This window comes from Beta vulgaris, chromosome 3 (genome assembly GCF_026745355.1).
Source record: "Beta vulgaris subsp. vulgaris cultivar EL10 chromosome 3, EL10.2, whole genome shotgun sequence".
NCBI classification, from domain to species: domain Eukaryota; kingdom Viridiplantae; phylum Streptophyta; class Magnoliopsida; order Caryophyllales; family Amaranthaceae; genus Beta; species Beta vulgaris.
The window spans coordinates 33457668-33483222 of record NC_079204.1 but is presented as its reverse complement, the minus strand read 5'-3'; the positions used below and the strand labels follow the sequence as shown (position 1 = coordinate 33483222).

Sequence of the window (25555 nt, the reverse complement as noted above, 5' to 3'; positions counted from 1 at the left end):
CATAAAACTTATAAAATTTGTTTTATTTTCAAACAAATTTCAACATGTACTACATATTCTCATATTCATAAATAAAGAATAACAAAAAAAGGAGAAATTGCAAAAATGTAAGAAGAATAATGAAGACGTCCATCATTAATAACTTGCTTCACAAGCCAAAATATTGTTGTTGCTTTAAAACAAATAAACTAATTCTCGAAAAGAATAAACTGAATTGAAAAGATTTGATTGAAACTCAAGAGAAAAGGTTGAAAGGAATGTTGGATGAATGTATAGTAGTAGGTAATACAGCAGCTACAATAACTTAAATTTGAAAAAAATGAAGGATGAACAAAATGGAGAAGGAAAGTCACCTTTAATCAGTATATTTCGGAAACTAGGAAATGACGTGGATTATATTCAATTATCATTAATGGGGTTTTGGAATAAAGCAGAAAAAACCAAACATGTGAAAGCGGTGAAACATTTATTAGATCTTTTTTTTTTACTTTGTGTAAACCATATATATAATTGGGTCCCGTATATTTTGATAGTCTTTTGTAATCCGCTACCTATTTAGGCTATGTTTAGTTCACCTGAACTTATCTGATCTGAACTTATTTTTTCTGATCTGATTTGATCTGAACTTATTTTTTTCTAGATTACAAGATCTTATCTTTTAGAATTTTCTCAATATATAAGAAAAAATATAGTCATGTGGGGTCTTGTTTGATTCGTCTCAATGAGTACTTTATTAATATTCAATTATTATAATTTTTACTAATATGTAATGAAAGATATAATGATTTTTAAATATAACCATGATCTGAACTTATTTTTTCTAATCTGATCTGATTAGATCTGAAATAAACAAAAATAAGGTCAACTGATTAGTAATTAGCGAGATGTTTGGATATATTCCTTCTGGTCCCAGCTTGTCTATTATGTGGTGAGTGCTTACGTAAATTCTTCGGATCCTCCACGCTACCCGCATCGGCTTATGCACTCAATAGACACCAATTTCAAGGCGAACGACAGGAGTTCCATATTACCATTTACCAAAACAACAAATACCCAACCAAACATGGTGTCCGGAGCGCCCAAGGTCAGTTCTTCAACGCAATTTCTCATTTCATTTTCCTTTTTTACTTTGTGCTTGCCTAATTATACAGCGATGAAAAAAATTAATTGCACGAAAAATTGTGGTCATGCTGTATTTTGTGGGTTTATTCAAAAAAGATGTCTCCTTTTTATTTTCTGCGAATTTTGTAGTTGCCCATTTCATGGTTTTGCATGATTCTTTCAAGGATTTTGTCGGATGGTTTTCTGGTTTTGAGTTTGTGTACTTGAAAAATGGTAAAATCTATGGGGAATGAACATGTTGATTGTTTGTTTGGTGGTTTCGGGGCTGGGAAAGGGGAGGGGGGTTGGTTTCGGGGTGGGGGGTTGGGGCTTGGGGCTTGGGGCTTGGGTTGTGGGGAGTAGGGTGAAAGGGATTCTAGTTTTTTTTTTTTTTTTTAAATTTTAAAAAATGATTTTTTTTAACTGTTTTACAGGTTCCAAGTCAGTTGACCTACTCTAGAATTGGTGTAACATTTGTATTATTAAAAAAATTCAACGGTTATATTATTTTTGGAGAGACGCCTAAAATTTGTATTAATCTAGTTAAAATTTCCTAATATGCAGTCGAAATTATTGGATTTTCAAAATTGTAAAGACATATATCTATATATGTATATGTGTATGTACTCCTTCCGTTCCAATCTATTTGCCACGAATTTTAGGAAATAGATTGGGACGCGGGGAGTACTTGTAATCGTGGGTTCTAGATATGCACTTCTAATTGTTAATCAAACAATTGCATATTTTAGATATGCTTTGGCTACTTAATCTAGGGGATTAAGTTGTCAACTTTTTTTGTGGTAACCAATTATTAGGTAGTTGAGTGTAAACATTGATCAAGTAACTTGCTCGTAAAAGATTGAGTTTGTTATGAGAAACATTTCATATTTGTTAGATTACAAATCTGAACTTCTTGCCATCAAGTACTAGACCATTTAGTTTTCTTTCTTATCATTGATATCAACTTTGGTTATAGTAAGTATGACATGGATGTGATTTGCTACGAGGCTCAGCAAATTACTAGCCTCATTGCCTGGAACAACCAAGCTATAGAAGCATGAAATGCACAAGCGCAACTACAAGGTGCATCTGAGATGCAGGCGTGTAGCCTACTCTTCATGCTTCTTTCTTAGATTTTTGTTTTGCAACCGACCACTTTCTAATGCTCTTTCATAAAGTTGCCAATCGCCAGCTCCCTTTATCCTAGGGAACAAGTAAAGAAAACATCATTGATGGGGTTCTAATAGTGCTAACTGTTTGATCTGCTCCAAAGCTCAATTATTTGCTTATTTTTGTTCTACAAGGATGGCTCTATATAATTTTTCTTACTAGAAATTATTGTTTATTAGTTCATAGATCTCCTCACAATCCATATTATAAACAATTAAGCTTGCATTTGGTGATTTTTCGATGTGAAGTAAGCATTTTTTTGGCTTCAATTTTGTGCAGACTTATTATTTATGGAACACTGTACTTAATCTGTTCCTTTCTGTGATTGGTGTGACAATGTTTTTCAATTTGGAATGTCTTTGTGTTGAGCTGCACATTGCAGCATTTGCTGTGCCCATAAACAGAGTTTTACAGGCTTTATACCTTTATGCTAAAACATAGCATATATATCATTATACTTCCTCCGATTAATAGAAACATTATAAATTTTGACCTTCCACTATTATATAGAGGTTAATTGGCTAGAATAGCACTAACTATGTCTCAAGTGCACTAAGCAGCACAATCTTTGACGGGTGCAATGCATAGCATGAACTTTGACACGAGGTGCAACCAATAGCATAAATGTGACCAGAGTACGAAGATTCCACCGAAGTTATGGAATCTTCATTATTTATTTTCTTTCCTTTTCCCCCCTCAATACTCTTTCTTTTTTCCTTCTTAGCTTCTTCTTCTCTTTGATTCCTCCTTCCTCACCCACCTGAAAACCTCACCTCCCCCACCCCTACCCCTACCACCAGAACTACCACTTTTCCCTTGCCCACCCCGACGCCGATCCCCATCCCTTCCCAGCCCCCAAGACTACCCTAACACGACAAATCCAACTCACATTTCAGGTGGTCGAGAGATGAGATTCTGATATGGTTAGTGTTGTGATGATGATGGTGAGGAAGAGTGAGTGGAAAGGGGTGAAAGGGTGGGGAGGTGAGTTTTTCTAGTGGGCAAGGGTTGGGGAGGAGGGAAAAAGAGAGTTGTTACAGAAGGTTTATTGGGTGGGGGTGGTTTCGGCTTCTCGAGGGTTGGGGAATGAGATGGGGTTAGTGTCGGGGTGGAGAAGGATAGTGGTAGTTTTGTGTGGGTAGGGTGGGGGAAGGGAGGTTTTCTGGCAAGTTGGGGAGGAGGAATACAAAGGATTGAGAGAGAAGAAGATAAAGGGAAAAAAAGAAGAAGAGAGAGGCAAAAAAAGGAAAAAGAAAAGAAACTAATATAATAATGAAGATTCTATAACTCCGGCAAAATCTCCGTGCTTTGGTCACATATATGTTATTGGTTGCACCTCGTATTAAAATTTGTGCTATGCACTGCACCCGTCAAAGGTTGTGCTGCATAGTGCACTTAAGATATAGTTCGTGTTGTTCTAGCCAATAAATCTTTATATAAATAGAAACATTACTACTTGGGATCTTGTTAAATTTGTCTCAACCTATAGTTTTACAATATCAACTTACATACTTCCTCTGTTTTTTTTATTGCACTATTTCGTTTTTGGCACTATGTATCAACCAACTTTGTTAAGCTATCTCACATCATTATATAAGAAAATACATAGCCAAGTGGGTCTTATTAGATTCGTCTTAATGCTAGATTTTAAATATCAAATTTTTATAATTTTTACTTATACGCAATTAGAGATATTAACTTTCAAAGAAGCGTTCGGCAAATGTAAAATAAAATGGTGCAATTAAAACAACAGAGGAAGAATTAGTAATACATAATCAAAGATATTAATGCCCAAAGATGTGCATAGGAGACCAGGAAGAATATAATGCGGCAACTATAAAGTATTGGCGGTGGCTCAAGTTTTAGTTTGTATTACAAATTTGAAGTCTCGTTATCGTAGGATTGGTCAATTATCTTGTCAGTTTCATTTTGTGAGGTTAAGAGCAATGATGAGTGGCAGAAGGATACTAATCTACATGATGATAATTTCCATGTAGCCTTGACCTAACTAATTACGAACCGAATAAACTAAATGTACTGAGGCAAGCTGTAGCTTTCCCGGTTGATGTTCCAAATTGGTTTACTGAACATGAATTCCATCAAGTGGTAGGGTGAAGCACCCTTTTTATAAGGTACCATCCCTGAATAGATGTGTCAATTTTAAGTAAAGGAGCTGCATACTGTGCTCTTTTTGTTATTCTTTGAGTTTGCTTGGATGTCTTTTCCTCATTGATTGATTTGTTGAATGTTTATTACTAATAGATTAAACAGAGAAGTAATGCCTCTGGACTATGAGCATATTTTGAAGCTAACTGCTATTTGATGAACTCTTTGTTGCAAATTTTGAGAGTCTCGGACACTTGAAGTCTTACAGGATCTGGAGATTTGGTACTTAATATGTTTACAAGAACTTAAGTTAATCGGAAATGCTGTCTAATTACATGGCATGTATCTTGTGCCCATTGCTGTAGCCAGTTCTAAATATTATAGTGGACGAGCAAAAATTTTTTTTTTTGGCTGATTATGTTTTGCCTGGAATTCTCATATATCAAGATCTACTGAATTCATTATGATAACATAATGGCACAGTGACCTATTTTTTTCATCTTGTATAGGATCCCAGGGAAGAAGTCATCCAAGCATGGTACATGGATGACAGCAATGAGGATCAGAGACTTCTTCATCATAAGGATCCTAAAGAATTTGTGTCACTGGAGAAACTTGATGGTGTGCTAACTAAATTGCTTTTCAACCTATTACAAATTTTATTGGTCTTGCATGTTAATCACTATCACTGCCCTTGTGACTTGTAGAACTTGGGGTTGTCAGTTGGAGGCTGGATGCTGACAACTATGAAACCGACGAGGATTTGAAGAAAATTCGTGAAGCTCGTGGCTATTCCTACATGGTAGCCTTCTCTCTCTCTCTCTCTCTCTCTCTCTCTTTCTGCTTAACTGTTCTTTTGAAGAATGAGTGTTTTAAACATACTTCATAGTTGAAATTTAGTAACTTTAGTTCATGCTACTCATGCCTGCAGGACTTTTGTGAGGTTTGCCCCGAAAAGCTTCCAAATTATGATGAGAAGATCAAGCATTTCTATGAGGAACATCTGCACACTGATGAAGAGATCCGATATTGCGTAGCTGGAAGTGGTAAGCCAAGCACCTTTACTTTTAGCTTGCATCCTCTGTTCTCTTTTGCTTACTTATGGAGCAGGAAGAGACAGGTTGGGGGATGGCTCTATGATAGAAGGTAAAAAACTGATATCTTGTTGACTATTCTTTGTTGAAGGGTATTTTGATGTGAGAGATTTTGATGAGAAATGGATACGCATATGGGTGAAGAAAGGTGCTATGATTGTATTGCCTGCAGGAATATACCATCGGTTTACTCTGGATTCAGATAATTATATCAAGGTATGATTAGTGATATTATCAGTCATCTATATATCAAATTTATGCATTATGTTGATCATGATGAAAAGCACCTTGAGAAATGAGGAAATAAACAAAAATTACTAGAAATTAAACCTATATTCATAATGGACACATAATTGTGGTGACTAGTTCACCTCCTGTTCTTATCATGGGACTCGGGTGTTTTTTCTGTCTGAACTTGTTCCCAGAACTCCAACTTCCAAACATTTCCTTCGTAAAATGTACTGGGGGTAATTAATTCATTGTAAATAATTGGAGCTATGTTGGAGATTATTTTCATTCCAATTGTTCTGAAAGCAAACTTCATGTCAAAGTTTTGATAAATGTTCGAGATGCCATATTCATCACGGTGTATATGCTTTTATTGGATCAATAATTTTCTGCTTCCTCATATAAACCATGCTAAGAGAAATATATGTTACAGAATAACAGGGTAATTTTGTATTATGCGTACATACAATGAGCTCCCTTAAAATTCAGTCTGTAGTGCCAACTGGCAAGTGGCTATGATGTCCAGTTCTGACTTGAAATTAAGGGTTACATACTGATACTTTAAAATTGAAATACAAACGACCTTTTTTATCTGTGTATTCAACATTTCAACGTATTGTGAGGCTCCTTATGGAATTTTGTTTTCTTTCATCTTCCATCCTCAATTGTTGCATATATTGTACATACGAGTTAACGGTAACAAACCTGTGCTATTCTTTATGCTATAGTTTACTTAAGTTAGCATAACTTGTGTAGGCCATGCGGCTGTTTGTTGGTGATCCAGTTTGGACGCCCCATAACCGCCCCAACGATGAGCTTCCTGCAAGGTATGCTTTAGAACTGGTATAATCTGGACCACAATGTGTGTCCCAACCAGAATCTGATCCTTACTCTTTATTTTTAGGAAGGAGTATGTGGAGAACTTTGTTAAGAAGGGAACTTCTGAAAAGGCTGTTGACGCTGCAGCATAAACAACATGCTATAGACAGATGTAAAGACCTTAAGAGACTGTTGATTATCTGCAATACAATAATATGTGCCAATGGATGTTGTATAACTCTGGTTTGCTTCTTGATTACATATGCATGTATAGGTTGTTTATGATGGTGTTATGTAGCCAGTAACAATTGTGTGAGACGGGTGTATGATAAGACAATTATGGGGTGACCATTCCTAAGATATAGGGTAATAAGTTGTCTTATGCCAGGATTTATTTCTCCATTAGCTGCCTTCTTTTTTTGATGTGATTGTGGATATATAAGTTGCAATCTTTTTGCGTTTTTATGATTAGGGTCGAACAATAAAGGATGCATCTCTCAAATCGCAGTTCAAGAGGGCTTCTTGTAACTCTTGGCTCCAAGAGAACATAAAATCGCAGATCTATGTGTTTGGGAATAGCAATTTACACAAAACACTCAACAAATTTCAGGAATTGTTAAAACTGTTATTAATAAAGATAGTGTGGCCTTTTATAGGCATTACAAACTAATTAGAGTAGATTTAGGAAACTAGATAGTAGATACTAAAATAACTATGGAAGCATGAAATTCTATATACTATGCTTAGTCGCCAAGTAACATAGAGTACACTCCTATTATTATCCCTTTTCTAGCATAACTAGAAGTCCTAAGATGCTAAGTGCTTAAAGTAAAAAAAATCTTTTTCAAGTAGAATAATAAAAACTTACAAGCAAAAAGACTACTAAAGTAAATAAACTCTTAATTTACATAACACTCATAACAAAACTAGGATGTGTAAGATGCATAGAAACAACCTTCCCGTTAGAAGCAACCTTGTCCTCAAGGGTCTTCCAAGCATGGAACTAAATCTAGTCCTCCAAGCTTAGGACATTTGCCACGGCCTAATAGCACCTTGTAAGTGTCATACCCATGCTTCTTCATGATCTTAAAAGGATCTACACCCATAGGTTCATCGTGTTTATGATCAACATGTAATTTTTGAGCACTTAGAGAAAGCAACACCCCTCTTCCTCCCCCTCCCCCCCCCCCCCACACACACTTAAGTGTGGGTATTGGGTAAGATGAATCACTTTAGCTCGCCTTTCCTTCCTATTGCTTCAGATTCTAACATTTACGGCCTGAAATGATGCACACAAAAGAAGATTGCAAACCACTTGGCGAGGACTCGCAATTAGAACTATAAAACCTTTTCGATGGCAAAGATTTCAAACGAACACGGACCCCATCTTTAAAAACTAAATACATATAGCCCGGCCATGATGAAGAACATGGCGATCGAATTGTCATGGTCTGCCAAGCAAGAGTGAGCACGCACTCATAGGGACCACAATAGGCCATATTTGATCTATATAAGTACATACACAAAACCCCACTAAAGCTCGCTTCTTCACCTATACGCCGCCATCGTCATTCAAACAACTCAATTTGTAAGGCTTAGGGTGAACTTGGGTAAGTAATTTGAGTGAGTCCACGACAATTTGAGCAATAAAGTCTGCACAAGATCTCGAATCAATATTAAAAGAGTAAGTGTTACCATTGATTAAACACCTTGATTGGAACAAATTTTCACGTTGCTCGTGTTTGTGTGTCTAGTGGTTGACCGATTAAGGCACGCCTAAGAATCAAATTTTGTCGCTCTTCATCCGCTTCAATGGAGGAAGTGTTAGCCCAAAATTTAGGATATGCCATATCATCGATAGAAGCTTCGTGTAGTTTCTAAGTTTCTACGAACTGATCATGTTGTGCCTCGCCATCTGTTGCGTGATCGAACTAAAACGGTCACTTCGACGAGCATACAATTGGGACATTATTTAGGGTGGTGCCCCAACCCTTGGCACTTGAAACACACTTTATCTTTCATTGTTTTTTGGCAGGATGATAGATTATTAGGGGTAGTGTACCCTTGAATTCGTACAACACAGGTGCGACACCCCCCTTCCCATGTTCGTCACCTTCGAGCACTTGGTGAGAATAAGAAGCCTTGTGAGCAGATGTGACAAAGATCTAGTCTTGTGTGTGAGTTGTTGGTGTTCTACCTTGCAAGCCAAAGAACACACTTCATCAAAGGAGCCGTATTGCTGAAGTTCAATGTAATTAGCAATGGTGGGTTTAAGACCAATAAGGAACTTCACTGATATCTGCTTGTTTGGGGGTCTCTTATACAAGGTAGGCCCCGCACAAGCCACGTCAACAATCTTTACGTGGGTCCCATCTAATAAAGCCCACTGCAGGCCCCCCTAGGAGGATCTCACTTCCCCAAACTGAAGCCTATTATAGCGGGGCACAAAAGCTCCTTTATCTAAAAAGGAGTGAGCCCCACTATGAAATGGAGAGGTTCCCTTTTAGGGTTACCATTCTAAGGATCCCCAATCATATAAATAACACCAATCTCATCAATGAGCAAGTATTCAAGTTTCACCTAAAAAAGTTAAAGCATCTCTCTCTACAATTACTCACACACACTCTCTACTTCAATCACATCTGACTTGAGCGTCGAATGGGTTTTCTCGGAAAAACCCCTAGGCCAATTGGATTGTTTTGTAGGACCTCCGATGACAAACTCGGGCTTTAACTCCTTATCAGGATTTCTGACTCTCAGCAACAAATCACTCCTTTGACTAGTTTATAGGCAGAAACGGTTTGGCGCCGTATGTGGGGATACTACAATTCAAAGTCACATACCGAGAAAAACATGGCACCCCGAAAGAAAACAACCCGAACATCACACCCTGGACAACCAACACCAATAGAGTTGACACGAGCCGATATGCTTGTAGAATCACTTGCTCCGAATGACGAGGGATTCACTCCTCGCAACGAAGAACACTCCATCCCTCAGCATCAATACCAGCCAGACCCACCCCTGACTATAACTATGGCCGATATAGAGAGAATCGCTTTACAGCTAAATGTGAATATGCAGCGGAGTCAAGGATGCTGAAAGTGCAATAGGGAGGTAAGCTAAGGTTAACCACGAGCTCGTGAAGGTCTCGATACTCATGTCCCTAACCGGGGTACGCAGCGAGCGGGATGAGAAAGATCCCGACAGGCTAACTCCCATCGAGCAACGGATTCGGATGCACGGTGAATCATGTAAGAGAATCGTCGACAAAAACATGAGTAGGATTCCCGAAACATAATCAATAAGCGAATGGCTAATCAAGAGAAAACTCACCAGGAGGTACAAGCCCATTCTCAGACTCCTCGGAGGGGGCAAGAAGGCACCTCGCGGGTCTAAGAGGACAGGGGCTGAAGAGGAAGGAGACTCGAGACCTCCGGTTACATGAGTCCTATTCTGGTAAACGGGGAGGGGGGATACTCAATTTCATGACGCCCTTCAGTCAAAAAATCATGGAGGTCCCGAATCCAAGTAAAATCGAGGTCCCTCAAATCGAACAATATTCGGGAACACCGTCCCCGATGATCATATGGCTATAATGCCCAAATGATTGTGCAAACGGGCTGTAATGCAGCCTGGTGTTGGTACTTCCAGACAACACTCAAGGGATTGGCTCTCAGCTAGTTCTCGGGACAGTCCCGAGGCATCATCTCTAACATCTCGATGTTGGAAGCATTGTTCCATAAGCATTTATAGCGGGATGACGACACAAGAAGACGAGCATTCATCTAATGTCGATACAAAGTAGCAAGAGCATGAAAGCCTCGTAGATTACATTAAAAGGTTCGATGAGTAATATTTGAAAATTTATGACCTTCAAGACGGAATCGCCTTTACCGCTTTAATGTCGGGATTGTGGCTTGGGAAGTTTAGATGGTCATTGACAGAAAATGAGGTCACCACGTTCACCAAGGCTTGATAAGTCATTTTTATATATAGTTTTTAGGTGAATTTAGGTTGCATTTTAGAGCATTTAGTTTCATATTTAGGTTTATTGTTGCATTATATTCTTAAGTTATGCTTTTCTATTCCTATTCGGTATGTTTTCTTGTTTTTGATGAATTTCAGGCATTGAGGACATATTTGGAGTATGATTAGCTAAACTTGAGGATTAGGAGCACTTGGAAAGAAGTTACAATGCATAAGGATCATATGGATATGTCATAGTACGAGTATGAGCAAAAACAAAGAGGAAAATCATTAGAAGAAATGTGAAAAAGGAGTCATGTCTACTCTTCTGATCATAACTTTTGATGTGCTCATTAAAATCGAGTAATTCCAACAGATTTGGAAACTAGACTTGAAGAGCTTTCCAATGATAGGTGGCACACCCCGAGGTAGTCAAGGAGTTATACCTTTCGGAAGATTGCACTGTTTCTGCTGGAATCTGCCACGCGTACGCGCGGATCACTAATCCGCCATTAATGATTTTATTAAGGCTTTTCTTATCTTTGAAATTACTTTCCTAGTCATATTAGGTGAATATTATTTAGATAGGTTTTCATTCTTTTTCTCTCTCCTCCTCTTTCACGTTACTTTTAGTTTTCTCTTTAGAGGGTTTAGTTTAGTTTTCTCTCTCTTTCCCTTCCCTCTCTTTAGTTTAAACCCTAGTTTTTCATGTCCTTCTTCAATTCATTAGTTTTATTATTTCATTCTCTCTCTTTCATTAATTTCTTTTAATTATGTTTTCCTTTCTCTTTCTAGATGTAGTTTTTATTCTTTATTTCATGATTGAGTAATTTTTATTTCTAGGGTTTGGGAATCCATGTTTATATGCTATGATTTGATTGATATTCATTCATGGTTTTATTAGTCATTGTTATTTCTAATTGATTAGTGTTTTCTTGTTAATTTTGCAATCTGATCAATTGTCTGATTAAATATTGCTAATATTGAGTCATAGATCGAGAGATAGTACTCTTTAGAGGCTTACCTACAATTAGCAAATCTGATTATGTTGAGCGACCTCACTAGCATATGTTGATTTGAGAGTGTTAATGCCTAACCAAGGATTAACCTATGCTCTAGATATCTGATTGATTGAACTATTGATGATATTTTGATAGATTATAGTTATAAACATGGTGAACCATTACCCTAGATCCTTTTTAGTTTGATTTTCGTAGTATGATTAGTTTAGAACTTTAGTATTCATATTCTTGATCTTGTTTAGTTTCTCTATACCTTAGAAATTAGATTAAAACGACCATCTCTTTGTGGATTCGACCCTACTTACCCTACTACATTGTTAGAAGGTTTCGCAGGAATTATTTTTGACGGGTGTACGACAACCTATCAAAATTTGGCGCCGTTTCCAGGGACCAATTTCTCATGTTTCCTATCGGCTCCTAAATCGGGACTTCACCCTCACCCTCCCGGAGTTTGCTCGCATACTCCGTGTCCTTAATCGGGGAGAGATTGGGCACCCCCCTGACTATCATCACCAGGATATTTACTATGCTAATACAGGGGATGAAGCTGATTTCACCCTTCAACATTGTCATGCTAGGTACATCCACCAACCCATTTTTAAAATTTGGGTTCATTTTATGTCCAAGACTTTGTTTGGGAGGGTTGAAGGTCAGCTCATTCGGGGGGACGAGCTTTATCTGATTGGTAGTTATCTGTACCGGGGTACTCCGCGCCGTTTTCACTACAATATCCCTCATCATGTTGCGCTCCAAATGGAGCGTATCGCTACCACATACCCTAAGCGGCGCACCTATGGGACGTTGACTTCTCGTCCGATCGTGAACGGAGGGCTAGTTACTCTTTTTGCTAGGGTCATTCCCGACTTTGACGAGACTCGTTATCAGCCGACCTTAGGACCTACCTTATTGGACTATGCCTATTTCACTCGCCTTCATTGTTTGGACCGGGGTGGGGATACATACCAGTGGCAAGTTAACGGCATGCCTTTCGTCGAACTGCCCAACCCTCTAGCAAGAATCAAACCTGGCCAACCTCACTATCACCTTCCCATTGCCGCTTCTGACTTTCCCGCCCCTCGTCCCCCGATACCTGAGCGTACCTACCACGGTCCTCCACCCCATGTTGAGGATATCCCCTCATCTTCTGATGCTCCCCCTCCCCCATATTCTACTGCTCCTCCTTCCTTTGATTTTCAGGAGATGATGACCCTGCTCCAGCGTATGGATACTGGCATTACGGCCAACACAGTCGCTATCTAGGGCATTAGCCAGCAGGTTGATGCCAATGGTGCACTTCTTCAGAATCTGAGTCAGCGGGTCGATACATTGGCCAATGATCAGCACCTGGCTCTGTATTTGATGTACGACGAAAACTGCCTTCATCACATTGCTGAGCATGATGCACACCCTTCTTGGTATACTTGGAACCCGAGCTACAGTCAGCCAGGGTCCTATATCCGAGGTGGCATTGAGGAGGATGGAGATGAGGCTAGTGAGGATATGCACATGGACGACTGATCTCCATGTCTCTCCTTCCCATGGTTGCAATGCGGTCATTTCCACGTTCAGCTTGGGGGAGGATTTCTGTAAGTACTACTCTCACTGTTATTGCTTTTTAGATAGCTTAGTTTTATTGTGTTCTTAGGCTAGATAAGTTAGTTACTTAGTTACGGAACCAAAAATTTGATAGGTTGTCGTACACCCGTCAAAAATAATTCCTGCAAAACCTTCTAACAATGTAGTAGGGTAAGTAGGGTCGAATTCACAAAGAGATGGTCGTTTTAATCTAATTTCTAAGGTATAGAGAAACTAAACAAGATCAAGAATATGAGTACTAAAGTTCTAAACTAATCAAACTACAAAAATCAAACTAAAAAGAATCTAGGGTAATGGTTCACCATGTTTATAACTATAATCTATCAAAATATCATCAATAGTTCAATCAATCAGATATCTAGCGCATAGGTTAATCCTTGGTCAGGTATTAATACTCTCAAATCAACATATGCTAGTGAGGTCGCTCAACATAATCAGATTTGCTAATTGTAGGTAAGCCTCTAAAGAGTACTATCTCTCGATCTATGACTCGATATTAGCAATATTTAATCAGACAATTGATCAGATTGCAAATTAACAAGAAAAACACTAATCAATTAGAAATAACAATGACTAATGAAACCATGAATGAATATCAATCAAATCATAGCATATAAACATGGATTCCCAAACCCTAGAAATAAAAATTACTCAACCATGAAATAAAGAATAAAAACTACATCTAGAAAGAGAAAGAAAACATAATTAAAAGAAATCAATAAAGAGAGAGATGAAATAATAAAACTAATGAATTGAAGAAGACATGAAAAACTAGGGTTTAAACTAAAGAGAGGAAGGAAAGGAGAGAAAACTAAACTAAACCCTCTAAAGAGAAAACTAAAAATAACGTGAAAGAGGAGGAGAGAGAAAAAGAATGAAAACCTATCTAAATAATATTCACCTAATATGACTAGGAAAGTAATTTACAAGATAAGAAAAGCCTTAATAAAATCATTAATGGGCGGATTAGTGATCCGCACGTACGCGTGGCAGATTCTAGCAGAAATAGTGCAATCTTCCGAAAGGTATAACTCCTTGACTAGAAGTCTCCTCGGGGCGTGCCACCTATCGTTGGAAAGCTCTTCAATCTAGTTTCCAAATCTGCTGGAATTACTCGATTTTAATGAGCACATCAAAAGTTATAATCAGAAGAGTAGACATGACTCCTTTTTCACATTTCTTCTAATGATTTTCCGCTTTGTTTTTGCTCAAACTCGTACTATTACATATCCATATGATCCTTATGCATTGTAACTTCTTTCCAAGTGCTCCTAATCCTCAAGTTTAGCTAATCATACTCCAAATATGTCCTCAATGCCTGAAATTCATCAAAAACAAGAAAACATACCGAATAGGAATAGAAAAGCATAACTTAAGAATATAATGCAACAATAAACCTAAATATGAAACTAAATGCTCTAAAATACAACCTAAATGCACCTAAAAACTATATATAAAAATGACTTATCAAGGCTATGACTTGGGCACGAAATTCATTGAGGTTTCAGACATCTGCAAGCTAGTAATAGAAAAGGAAAAGAAGAGGAAAGAAGATAACCCTTGTTGGGAATAGAACAAAGGTAGCAAAAACATCAACAACCCATAATACGAGTCACTGACTATGGAATGATCCACAATTCGACAAGAACGGAAGAGAGATCACTCGAGCATAAATCGCTCTTACCTAACTCTCCCCCATCCTTATTGGGAACAGAACAAAAGTAGCAAAAACATCAACAACCTATACTAAGAGTCACTGACTATGGGAATGATCCAGGATTCAACAAGAACCAAAGAGAGATAACTCGAGCATAACTCGGTCTTACCCAACCCCCCCCCCCCATCAAAACATAAAAAAATAGAAGGGATCAAAGACTATGGTGTGAGTATAATCGAGAGTGCGAACATACCAACAAGTATTGTCGGGAACTAAATAAGGCTTTGGATCACCTGGCACCAATGCAAGGTGAACAAATATCTTAAATAATCTCGGGAGGAGAAAGGAAAAGGAAAAGAAGGTCAATATGAAAGTGACAATACCGAGGGATTTTTAGGAGTCATCGCTAGAGGCATGGCCTCAGGCCTAACCGACCGCGCCCACTAATCACACCCCTAATCCCTCAAATATCAAGTGTTAGAAGTGGAGCAAAACCTCCTGATGACCTACCCCGTCATGACTTTTGGAGAGCCTAGCCGGCCCATATGCACTCCCCATGATGATCCACTCATGAATGAGATGAAAGTCGCCAATTCAAGGGTAAAAAGAATACTCCTGGATAATGGGTCATCGACGGAGATCAATACCCTTGACTGTCTCCAGAAGCTCAAATACTCAAAACAAGACTAACCCCGGCCAGTCAACCATTGATAGGCTTTGGGGCAGGAGCAGTGCACCCCATAGGGATGGTGAAGCTAGTTGTTAAATTGGGGAAAAAAAGGATAAGGTAGAAGTGTAATACCCCTGTTTTAAAGTGTATTTTATTAAGTGCTAAGTATGATTACTAGCCTTATTACATAATAATATTTCTCGAGTGTATTTAAAAGAAATTGAGTTTGACCATGCAATTAGTGAATAGCTAATATTCTTTATTTAGTTAATCGTATGGTAATATTTTAGTGGAATTACTTTTAATGTAAACTCTTAATAGTAGTATATAGTAACTTATATTTTGAAAAGGAAAATAGATGTTTTCTTTTAGATATATATATGTATAAGGAGAGAAGTTTAAGATAATTTGGCCCAATTAGGAAGTCAAAGTCGGTTTTCCCTTGGTTTAATTATGTTGTCGGTTTAATGATACAAAACCCATTCCTTTTTCTTTCACTTGTGATTCCTCACTCAAGAAACCCCAAAAAAAACCAAAACCCAGTTACTCCTCTCTCTTCTCGCGCGTCGGTGCCGGTGGCTACAGGCTGGCCGTTTCCAGCTCGTCGGAGTCCTCCTTTCCCTTTGTTCGGTCGTTGCTGCCGGTGACGTTGTTGTTGCTGCTGCTCTGTTTTCTCTCTCCTCTTTTTCATCGCTGTTGTTGTTGCTCGTGTGTCTCATCCTTCATCCTTAATCTTCCTTGTTTGTGGGTAAGTTGAATTCATGGTTTAATTTCAGTTTTTCTCAAGTTTATAAAGTTAGGGTTTTTAGATTGAAATTGAATTGGGGTTTCCGATTTTCAGAGTTTGGGTGTGGAATTTATTGAGTTGGATGTTCATTCATGAGTTTAATAGTTAGTTTAGAATAGTAGGAAGCTTGTTAATGTTCAAGTGAATTGAATATAGTGTGCTGTAATTCGTAGAATTACTAGTTCAGGTTCGTATTTTGTGTTTTTAGGCAATTTACGGGCATTTTTAGCAAAAGTACTATTTCACAAAAGTTGTTCGTATTGAAATTTTACTCAAGATAGGCTCAAGAAACTCTTGATTTGGACTTCGTAGGAGAAAGTTATGGTCATATTAAGTTTCTGCCCAAATTTCATATTTTATATAGTTGATTTAAAAACTCTACTTTTCATATAATTGCTTCATAATGAACTTTTGAGTTACCATATGTACATATGATTCTGTAATGTTGATTTTATATAAATAAATGATTTCAATTAATTTGGTAAGGGTTTAGTTAGACGGTTTAGTTAGACGTTAGAACATGATATGTTTGTTGGATGTTTTATATGAATTTAGGAAAGGTTGATTGCTTTGTGAACTAAGTTAGTTGTATCCAAGTCTTATATTACTTACGAAGTACATATATATATTGTAGCTTTCGGTTACACTAAAGAGTCGTTTAGACCGAGATAGTTGTTTAACTGTGATTCGAAAAGGTAAGGTTTCATATTCAGAACTTTTATAGTTTACATTATAAGTCCAAAGAGGTACGATTTCTTACCTAAACGTTTGGTAAGGTTAAAAGGTGATATTTCTTATTAAGACGTTTATAGTTACGAGAAGAGTTTTATAAAAGTTTTAAACTCATTTTGATTGAGTTTCTTTTAAAATATGGGAGTTTAGTTTTAAAAGTATCTTTTATAGTTTAAAAAAAGAGTTTTAAAAGGGTTTTTATCTAATCTTTGTTGAGATTGGTTTGAATGGGAGGATGCTCCTCCAAAGATAGAAAGTTTGGTTTCCGAACCGTAAATGAAGGAAGATTATAGAAAGATATTTCGAATAGCTTTTATGTTTGCAAAGTTATTGGATTGCCTATGTGGTATTTGTAAGAATAGTTTTGTGTTTTCAAAGTTGTAGGGATTACCTTAAGTGGTATCTCAAGGAATTGGAACTTCGTCGGGTTCGTCTCAACTTTACAGATACAAAATAGTTGGGGGGTACATTGATCAGTACCTCGGACTTAGATCTTCTGCTGCGGTTTGGCCGTATGTAGGGTGTGCACACTAGGGTTCTTTGTCTATAGTTATCCGGAGGGCCTAGCTAGCCCAAAGGCAAGGAAAGTTCGTTCCATTCCCTAGGTTTATGATTCTTTCTTCGTGAAAAAAAAAAGAAAAAAGGGATTTGATTTAAAGAAGGAAATAGAAAGGATTTGATTTAGAAATAGAAAAGAAAGGATTTGTTTGAAAAAGAAAGAAAGAAATGATTTTATAAAATTTATTATTTTATTTATATGTTTTGAAAGAAAAATGTTTTAGGATATGATTAATGTTATCCTACCTGCATATATGTTTGGCTTCTTAGTATGAAATCTTGCTCAGCCAGTTTGGCTGATACTACATGCCTGATATATGCAGGTACATGAAGGTAATGTATAATGAAGAAGGTTCGATGTTGGAAGTTTGTTGTATGCTTTATACTAGTTGTATCGCGGCGAGGACGATCAACTTTGTAATATTATAGTTAATAGTTAATTTGTAATTAAATTAAAAAGGTTTGAGTTTGTAAAGTCTAGACTTGTTTGGTTGCTGGATTTTCAGGATACAGGATTATGAATCGGACGCGAGTCCTAAATTAAGTTTTAGGCGGTCCATATTACAAATGGAACTCTGCCGAATTTTCTGTAGAATTTTAGTAACATATCTAGTTGTTTAAAATATTTGAGGATCATTTAATATAGTTTATTAAAGTTAGAGGTTCTAATATATTCATTGGATTCTAAAAGTTTTAGTAAGTTAAGCGTTTTTGAGGTCCATACTCGTGGTGAGTGTGATGGTAATGGCCCGGATTAGGATTTCCGCTGTGTTTAGTTCCTAATTAGGTTGGTTATAGATTCGGGTTGTTACAAATGGTATCAGAGCGGGGTTTGTTTTTAGGTACGCACGGATCTTCATATCCATGTGTCGGAGTTAAATAAGTTGAGAAATGAGTTGAGTAAAAGTTAGGAGTAAAATAAATCAAGCCGTCGAGAGTTTGCGCTTGCCTTTACGTTGTGTATGAATGATATGTGAATCATTTGAAGTTGTTGTTTAATGTGATTGACGTGTATTCAAATATGTGTATATATGTAATTATATATATACATGCTAAACCATATGCTTAGGTAATTATATGAAAGAGTGCGCATAAGAAGCGCGTTTGTGGGTCTATAACCCCTATTATTGTATTTATTAGGTGAATTGTTTTGCCAACGTGGAAAGTGGAAACTACTTTATGGGAAATTAGTAAATTATTGGTTCCTTATGTAAAGGAAGTAAGATACAGATTTGAGAACAAGACTTACTTAAGGGGTGAAGAGTCTAATAGTTTTGGTTGTAATGGAGTTGTGACTGTTATTATATTATAGTTATTATAATAATATTACATTATCGCTCCTTGGATTTCATGTAAAAAGAATTTCTTTTAGTGATGTTAGTGAAAGATTCGCTTATCATCGTAGGAATTTGAAATGGTCTTTGAGATGATTTGAAATAAAAATGATATACTTTGAGAGTAAAGCGTGAAATATCTCGAGATTAGTTACGCTGTTTTAAGTATGTTTTGTTATGCTTTGAGCTTTGTGTGATTACATGGCTTTCTATTCATCCATGTAATAATGTGTGTATGTGAAAATATGTGACTCTATCTTTAAGGATTAGTTAGAGTGTGCCGTGTAAGCATGGTAAGAGTTTTGGGGACAAAACTCATTTCGAGGAGGGGATAGTTTAATAGCTCTTATTTAGATTAAAGCTCTATTATATTATTATTAATTGTTTGGGTTTAAAGAAGGAGAATTCATCCGATTAAAGTTTGAAAGTTTGTTATATCTTTGAAATGATTAAATAGTAGTTTTAAAATGATGAGAAAGTGGAGTTATTTGCCTCAAAGTTGTGTATTAAAGAGTTTAATTTGGTTTAGAAATGAATTGATGTGTTTTGAAACGAGATCTCTCGAAATGGAATGATTAGAGTTCAATGCCAACTAGTTTGCCCTTTGTAGTTTTTGCTCCTCGATGAACCTAGGCATTGAGTTGAAGCGAGACACAAAGATGATGGCAAAATGTAGGCTTGACTCTTAATTCCGAAGTTTAGAGCTCTTGGTTTTAAATGTTTGGATTTTTATCATTGTTTTATTTTTAAGTTTCGAGGACGAAACATTTTGCGAGGGTGGTATATTGTAATACCCCTATTTTATAGTGTATTTTATTAAGTGCTAAGTATGATTACTAGCCTTATTATATAATAATATTTCTCGAGTGTATTTAAAAGAAATTGAGTTTGACCATGCAATTAGTGAATAGCTAATATTCTTTATTTAGTTAATCGTATGGTAATATTTTAGTGGAATTACTTTTAATGTAAACAATTAATAGTAGTATATAGTAACTTATATTTTGAAAAGGAAAATAGATGTTTTCTTTTAGATATATATATATATATATATATATATATATATATATATATATATATATATATATGTATAAGGAGAGAAGTTTAAGATAATTTGGCCCAATTAGGAAGTCAAAGTCGGTTTCCCTTGGTTTCATTATGTTGTCGGTTTAATGATACAAAACCCATTCCTTTTTCTTTCACTTGTGATTCCTCACTCAAGAAACCCCAAAAAAAACCAAAACCCAGTTACTCCTCTCTCTTCTCGCGCGTCGGTGCCGGTGGCTACAGGCCGACCGTTTTCAGCTCGCCGGAGTCCTCCTTTCCCTTTGTTCGGTCGTTGCTGCCGGTGACGTTGTTGTTGCTGCTGCTTTGTTTTCTCTCTCCTCCTCATTTTCGTCGCTGTTGTTGTTGCTCGTGTGTCTCATCCTTCATCCTTAATCTTCCTTGTTTGTGGGTAAGTTGAATTCATGGTTTAATTTTAGTTTTTCTCAAGTTTATAAAGTTAGGGTTTTTAGATTGAAATTGAATTGGGGTTTCCGATTTTCAGAGTTTGGGTGTGGAATTTATTGAGTTGAATGTTCATTCATGAGTTTAATAGTTAGTTTAGAATAGTAGGAAGCTTGTTAATGTTCAAGTGAATTGAATATAGTGTGCTGTAATTCGTAGAATTACTAGTTCAGGTTCGTATTTTGTGTTTTTAGGCAATTTACGGGCATTTTTAGCAAAAGTACTATTTCACAAAAGTTGTTCGTATTGAAATTTTACTCAAGATAGGCTCAAGAAACTCTTGATTTGGACTTCGTAGGAGAAAGTTATGGTCATATTAAGTTTCTGCCCAAATTTCATATTTTATATAGTTGATTTAAAAACTCTACTTTTCATATAATTGCTTCATAATGAACTTTTGAGTTACCATATGTACATGTGATTCTGTAATGTTGATTTTATATAAAGTAAGATGATTTCAATTAATTTGGTAAGGGTTTTAGTTAGACGGTTTTAGTTAGACGTTAGAACATGATATGTTTGTTGGATGTTTTATATGAATTTAGGAAAGGTTGATTGCTTTTTGAACTAAGTTAGTTGTATCCACGTCTTTTATTACTTACGAAGTACATATATTTATATTGTAGCTTACGGCTACACTAAAGAGTCGTTTAGACCGAGATAGTTGTTTAACTGTGATTCGAAAAGGTAAGGTTTCATATTCAGAACTTTTATAGTTTACATTATAAGTCCAAAGAGGTACGATTTCTTACCTAAACGTTTGGTAAGGTTAAAAGGTAATATTTCTTATTAAGACGTTTATAGTTACGAGAAGAGTTTTATAAAAGTTTTAAACTCATTTTGATTGAGTTTCTTTTAAAATATGGGAGTTTAGTTTTAAAAGTATCTTTTATAGTTTAAAAAAAGAGTTTTAAAAGGGTTTTTATCTAATCTTTGTTGAGATTGGTTTGAATGGGAGGATGCTCCTCCAAAGATAGAAAGTTTGGTTTCCGAACCGTAAATGAAGGAAAGATTATAGAAAGATATTTCGAATAGCTTTTATGTTTGCAAAGTTATTGGATTGCCTATGTGGTATTTGTAAGAATAGTTTTGTGTTTTCAAAGTTGTAGGGATTACCTTAAGTGGTATCTCAAGGAATTGGAAAACTTCGTCGGGTTCGTCTCGACTTAACAGATACAAAATAGTTGGGGGGTACGTTGATCAATACCTCGGACTTAGATCTTCTGCTGCGGTTTGGCCGTATGTAGGGTGTGCACACTAGGGGTCCTTGTCTATAGTTATTCGGAGGGCCTAGCTAGCCCAAAGGCAAGGAAAGTTCGTTCCATTCCCTAGGTTTATGATTCTTTCTTCGTGAAAAAAAAAGAAAAAAGGGATTTGATTTAAAGAAGGAAATAGAATGGATTTGATTTAGAAATAGAAAAGAAAGGATTTGTTTGGAAAAGAAAGAAAGAAATGATTTTATAAAATTTGTTATTTTATTTATATGTTTTGAAAGAAAAATGATTTGTAGGATATGATTAATGTTATCCTACCTGCATATATGTTTGGCTTCTTAGTATGAAATCTTGCTCAGCCAGTTTGGCTGATACTACATGCCTGATATATGAGGTACATGAAGGTAATGTATAATGAAGAAGGTTCGATGTTGGAAGTTTGTTGTATGCTTTATACTAGTTGTATCGCGGCGAGGACGATCAACTTTGTAATATTATAGTTAATAGTTAATTTGTAATTAAATTAAAAAGGTTTGAGTTTGTAAAGTCTAGACTTGTTTGGGTTGCTGGATTTTGAGGATACAGGATTATGAATCGGACGCGAGTCCTAAATTACGTTTTAGGCGGTCCATATTACAAATGGAACTCTGCCGAATTTTCTGTAGAATTTTAGTAACATATCTAGTTGTTTGAAATATTTGAGGATCATTTAATATAGTTTATTAAAGTTAGAGGTTCTAATATATTCATTGGATTCTAAAAGTTTTAGTAAGTTAAGCGTTTTTGAGGTCCACACTCGTGGTGAGTGTGATGGTAATGGCCCGGATTAGGATTTCCGCTGTGTTTAGTTCCTAATTAGGTTGGTTATAGATTCGGGTTATTACAAGAAGCCTATCGGTCAATTTCCTAGTAGTAGACATCCCCTAGCGCACAGCATCATCATGGGTAGGACTACACTTAACAAGGTCAAAGTTTCCCTATTAGTATATCAACTCCTCACGCAATGTAAAACCGTCAATGGGAAGGTCGAGAATATGTATTACAACTAATAACGACAAGGGAGTGTTATACGAAAATCTTCAAAAAGCCGGATGCCCCTGAGGAACGTCCAAGGAAAAGAAAGAGAGAGAACTTAGAGGACAATCCTAACTGTCTTGGGTTTTAGATTTCGGAAAACCCTAAGGTATATGATCGGATCTGACCGACTGAGGATAATGAAAAAGTCATGATAAACGAACAACCTAGGCATAAACTGAGAGTGGGTACAAGCATAAACCTCGAGCTCCCGCGTGACTTCGAAGATGAGTTTGCATACTCTGCCTCAGACATGCAAGGGCTGGATCTAAGCTTTGCCTGCCATGAACTCAATATCAAAGAAGGGTTTCGACCCTTTAAAAAAAACTCAAACATCAAGGTCTCGAGAGAAATGTAGCGGCAGCCACAGAAATCAAGAAACTGCTAGAAGCAAGAATCATAAAATATTGTCAATACATGGAATGGCTAGCTAACGTCGTCCTCGTAAAGAAAGAAAATGGAACATAGCGGATGTGTGTGGACCTTAATGATCTGAACAAGGCTTTCCCTAGAGACAATCATCCGCTTCCGAAAATTGATGGGTTGGTAGATTCAACCACCGCACACGAGCTGCTTTATTATACCAGTGCAGGTTATAATCCAACTCCGATGGCAGAAAAACACCGCATACATACATTCGTAACCGCCCAAGGTGTATACAACTACAAAATGATGCCCTTCGGGATAAAAGGGCGACATATCAACGAACAATCAACAAAGTCTTCAAGGAACAACTTGGAAGAAATGTAGAAGTCTACATGGATGACATAATTGTAAAAGCTAAGAAGGAATTAGATCACATCGCCGATTTAGTGGAAACACTAAGTACGTCAAGATGCCATAGCATGAAACTCAAACCGTAGAAATGTGTCTTCGGGGTCAAAGGAGGGAAATGCCTCATATTCATTGTGAATGAAAAGGGAATCGAGGCTAATCCTGATAAAATCAAAGCAGTGCTCGGCATGTCCTCGCCTTGAAATGTGAGGGAAGTTCAGAGACTAACAGGGTGTTTGGTGATACTCGGTTGTTTCCTCTCTCGTTAGGCGGACAAAAGCCTACTGTTCTTCAGGGCCCTTAAAAGAAAATAGTTCAAACGGGATGAGGAAGCGGAACAAGCATTCTAGCTGTTGAAATTGCACTTGGCTACCTTGCCTAAGTTAATATCTCCCTTGTCCGGAGAAGAACTGTACATTATGTTCACTAGAGGGAAAAAAGGGGAGGGTTGCGCTTTTTAGAAAGTGCAACCCTTAAGAATGAAGGGTTGTAGTTAGCCAAAAAACCGCAGCCCTTTAAGTGAAGGGCTGCAGTGTAGGGATGACTGCAACCCTTCACTTTACGTTTAACCCAAAAACCGCAGCCTTTCACTTTAGAAGGGTTGTGGTGAAGGGCTAAACGCAACCCTTCATTCTAATAAAAATTGCGGGCACTCAGTTACTCCCTCGAATTTCCCTCCCTCCATCTCAATCACTCACTCACTCCCTCTCACTCCCTATCATTCACTCACCGGAGCCCTAACTCAACCACCGACGACAAGTCTCCTCTTCTCACCGGAGCCCTAACGCCGAAAAACCGCTACAAGTATCCTCTCTTCTCTTCTCTTAGTAGGTTGATGTTAGTGGGTGGCATGCATTGACGCACGATGTAGCGCCACCACCACCACGACACTGTGCCACCATATCATTTTTTATACTTTCCAAAACATTAATGCAAGTGAAATCATGGAATAATAGACTAAAACTGTTTGGAACAAATTCGTTTTTAATTATAACATTATGAGTTTCGTTTAGTTGATGGTTAAGAGGTAACTAGTGTTAAGAGGTAACTAGTTTAATTTCCTTATTTTTTCGTCACTGGTGTTAAGAGGTAACTAGTTTAATTTCCTTATTTTTTTGTTTGATTTGTTGATGAGCTAGATAAAGTTGTCATTTGTTTCAATTTAATTAAGTTATGATAATTTATTGATGTATATATGTATTTTTTATAATGTATGTATGTTTCTTGATATGAGATTGTATGAAAATAATGTAATTTAGATATGAATCGTCATCATATGCCTAGATACTCGCTCAAGACTTACTCATTAGGAGTAAGTCTTGAATAGTCCCCGGTTTTGGACTACTCTTGGACGTTTGATCTCACTTAGGTAGTAAATGTGTGTCTTCTTTTCAATTATGTGGAAAGTCTTGGTTTATCGTTTCTCTACATTGTTCTTCGGGTACATATGTACATAAGCAATCATCTACATTGTCTACTTGCAAAACTATAGGGAAATGCTACTAGATTTCCTTAGAATTGAAAAGTTGCCATATATTCACTAGTGAGATTAGACGTCCAAGGATGGGTTAGGTTGGAGTGATAAGGACCTTCGGCTGCATGCATACATTTGAACATGTCACTATCTTAGCTTGCATGTGTCTTTGTGTGATTTGAACATCTGACTTTCTTGAATGTATATGTAATTAAAATAATAATTGATACATTATAATTATTGGTTGTGTTTAATTATTAGAGGTCTTCTTAAATGATCATGGATCGTACTTGGATGTATGAGTTTGTGAATGGGGTCTCGAAATTTTGTAAATCTGCATTACAATATCAAGCATCCTCTGGAGCAGTTGACTTTTATTGTCCTTGTGTCGATTGTGGAAATGTGAGCAAGGTTAGTAGTATACATTTTCTTAGGAAGCATATCTTTCGACGTGGGTTTAGGCCTCAATACCACGTATGGGTTTGGCATGGTGAGGAGGGAAAGTATATAGGAAGCTCTAGAGTAATGAACGATGTATGTGAAGAAAAGAAGATTAGAGTGTGATGAGGTCGGGGATGAGAATTGGGATGATGAGTATGTGAATGATGATAGGGATCGGGAAGACGAGATGATACACGAGGTTAAAGATCAGCCGTGTAAACAACCT

The 25555-nt window shown here is 36.9% G+C and overlaps 1 protein-coding gene and 1 long non-coding RNA gene across 2 annotated transcripts; both read left to right on the top strand.

Annotated features, from left to right (window-relative positions):
* The first annotated feature begins 919 nt into the window (after positions 1-919).
* On the top strand, positions 920-6920 carry LOC104906687 (acireductone dioxygenase 2). The gene is made up of 7 exons (XM_010695473.4): positions 920-1084; positions 4887-4998; positions 5085-5179; positions 5309-5423; positions 5563-5687; positions 6456-6526; positions 6604-6920. Exons 1-7 carry the CDS (start codon positions 980-982, stop codon positions 6668-6670), a joined length of 690 nt encoding a protein of 229 aa, XP_010693775.2. The 5' UTR covers positions 920-979; the 3' UTR covers positions 6671-6920.
* Positions 6921-20971: 14051 nt separating this feature from the next.
* On the top strand, positions 20972-22188 carry LOC125496040 (uncharacterized). The gene is made up of 2 exons (XR_007272699.2): positions 20972-21039; positions 21961-22188. It is a non-coding gene; the product is annotated as an uncharacterized LOC125496040 (long non-coding RNA).
* Positions 22189-25555: the final 3367 nt, after the last annotated feature.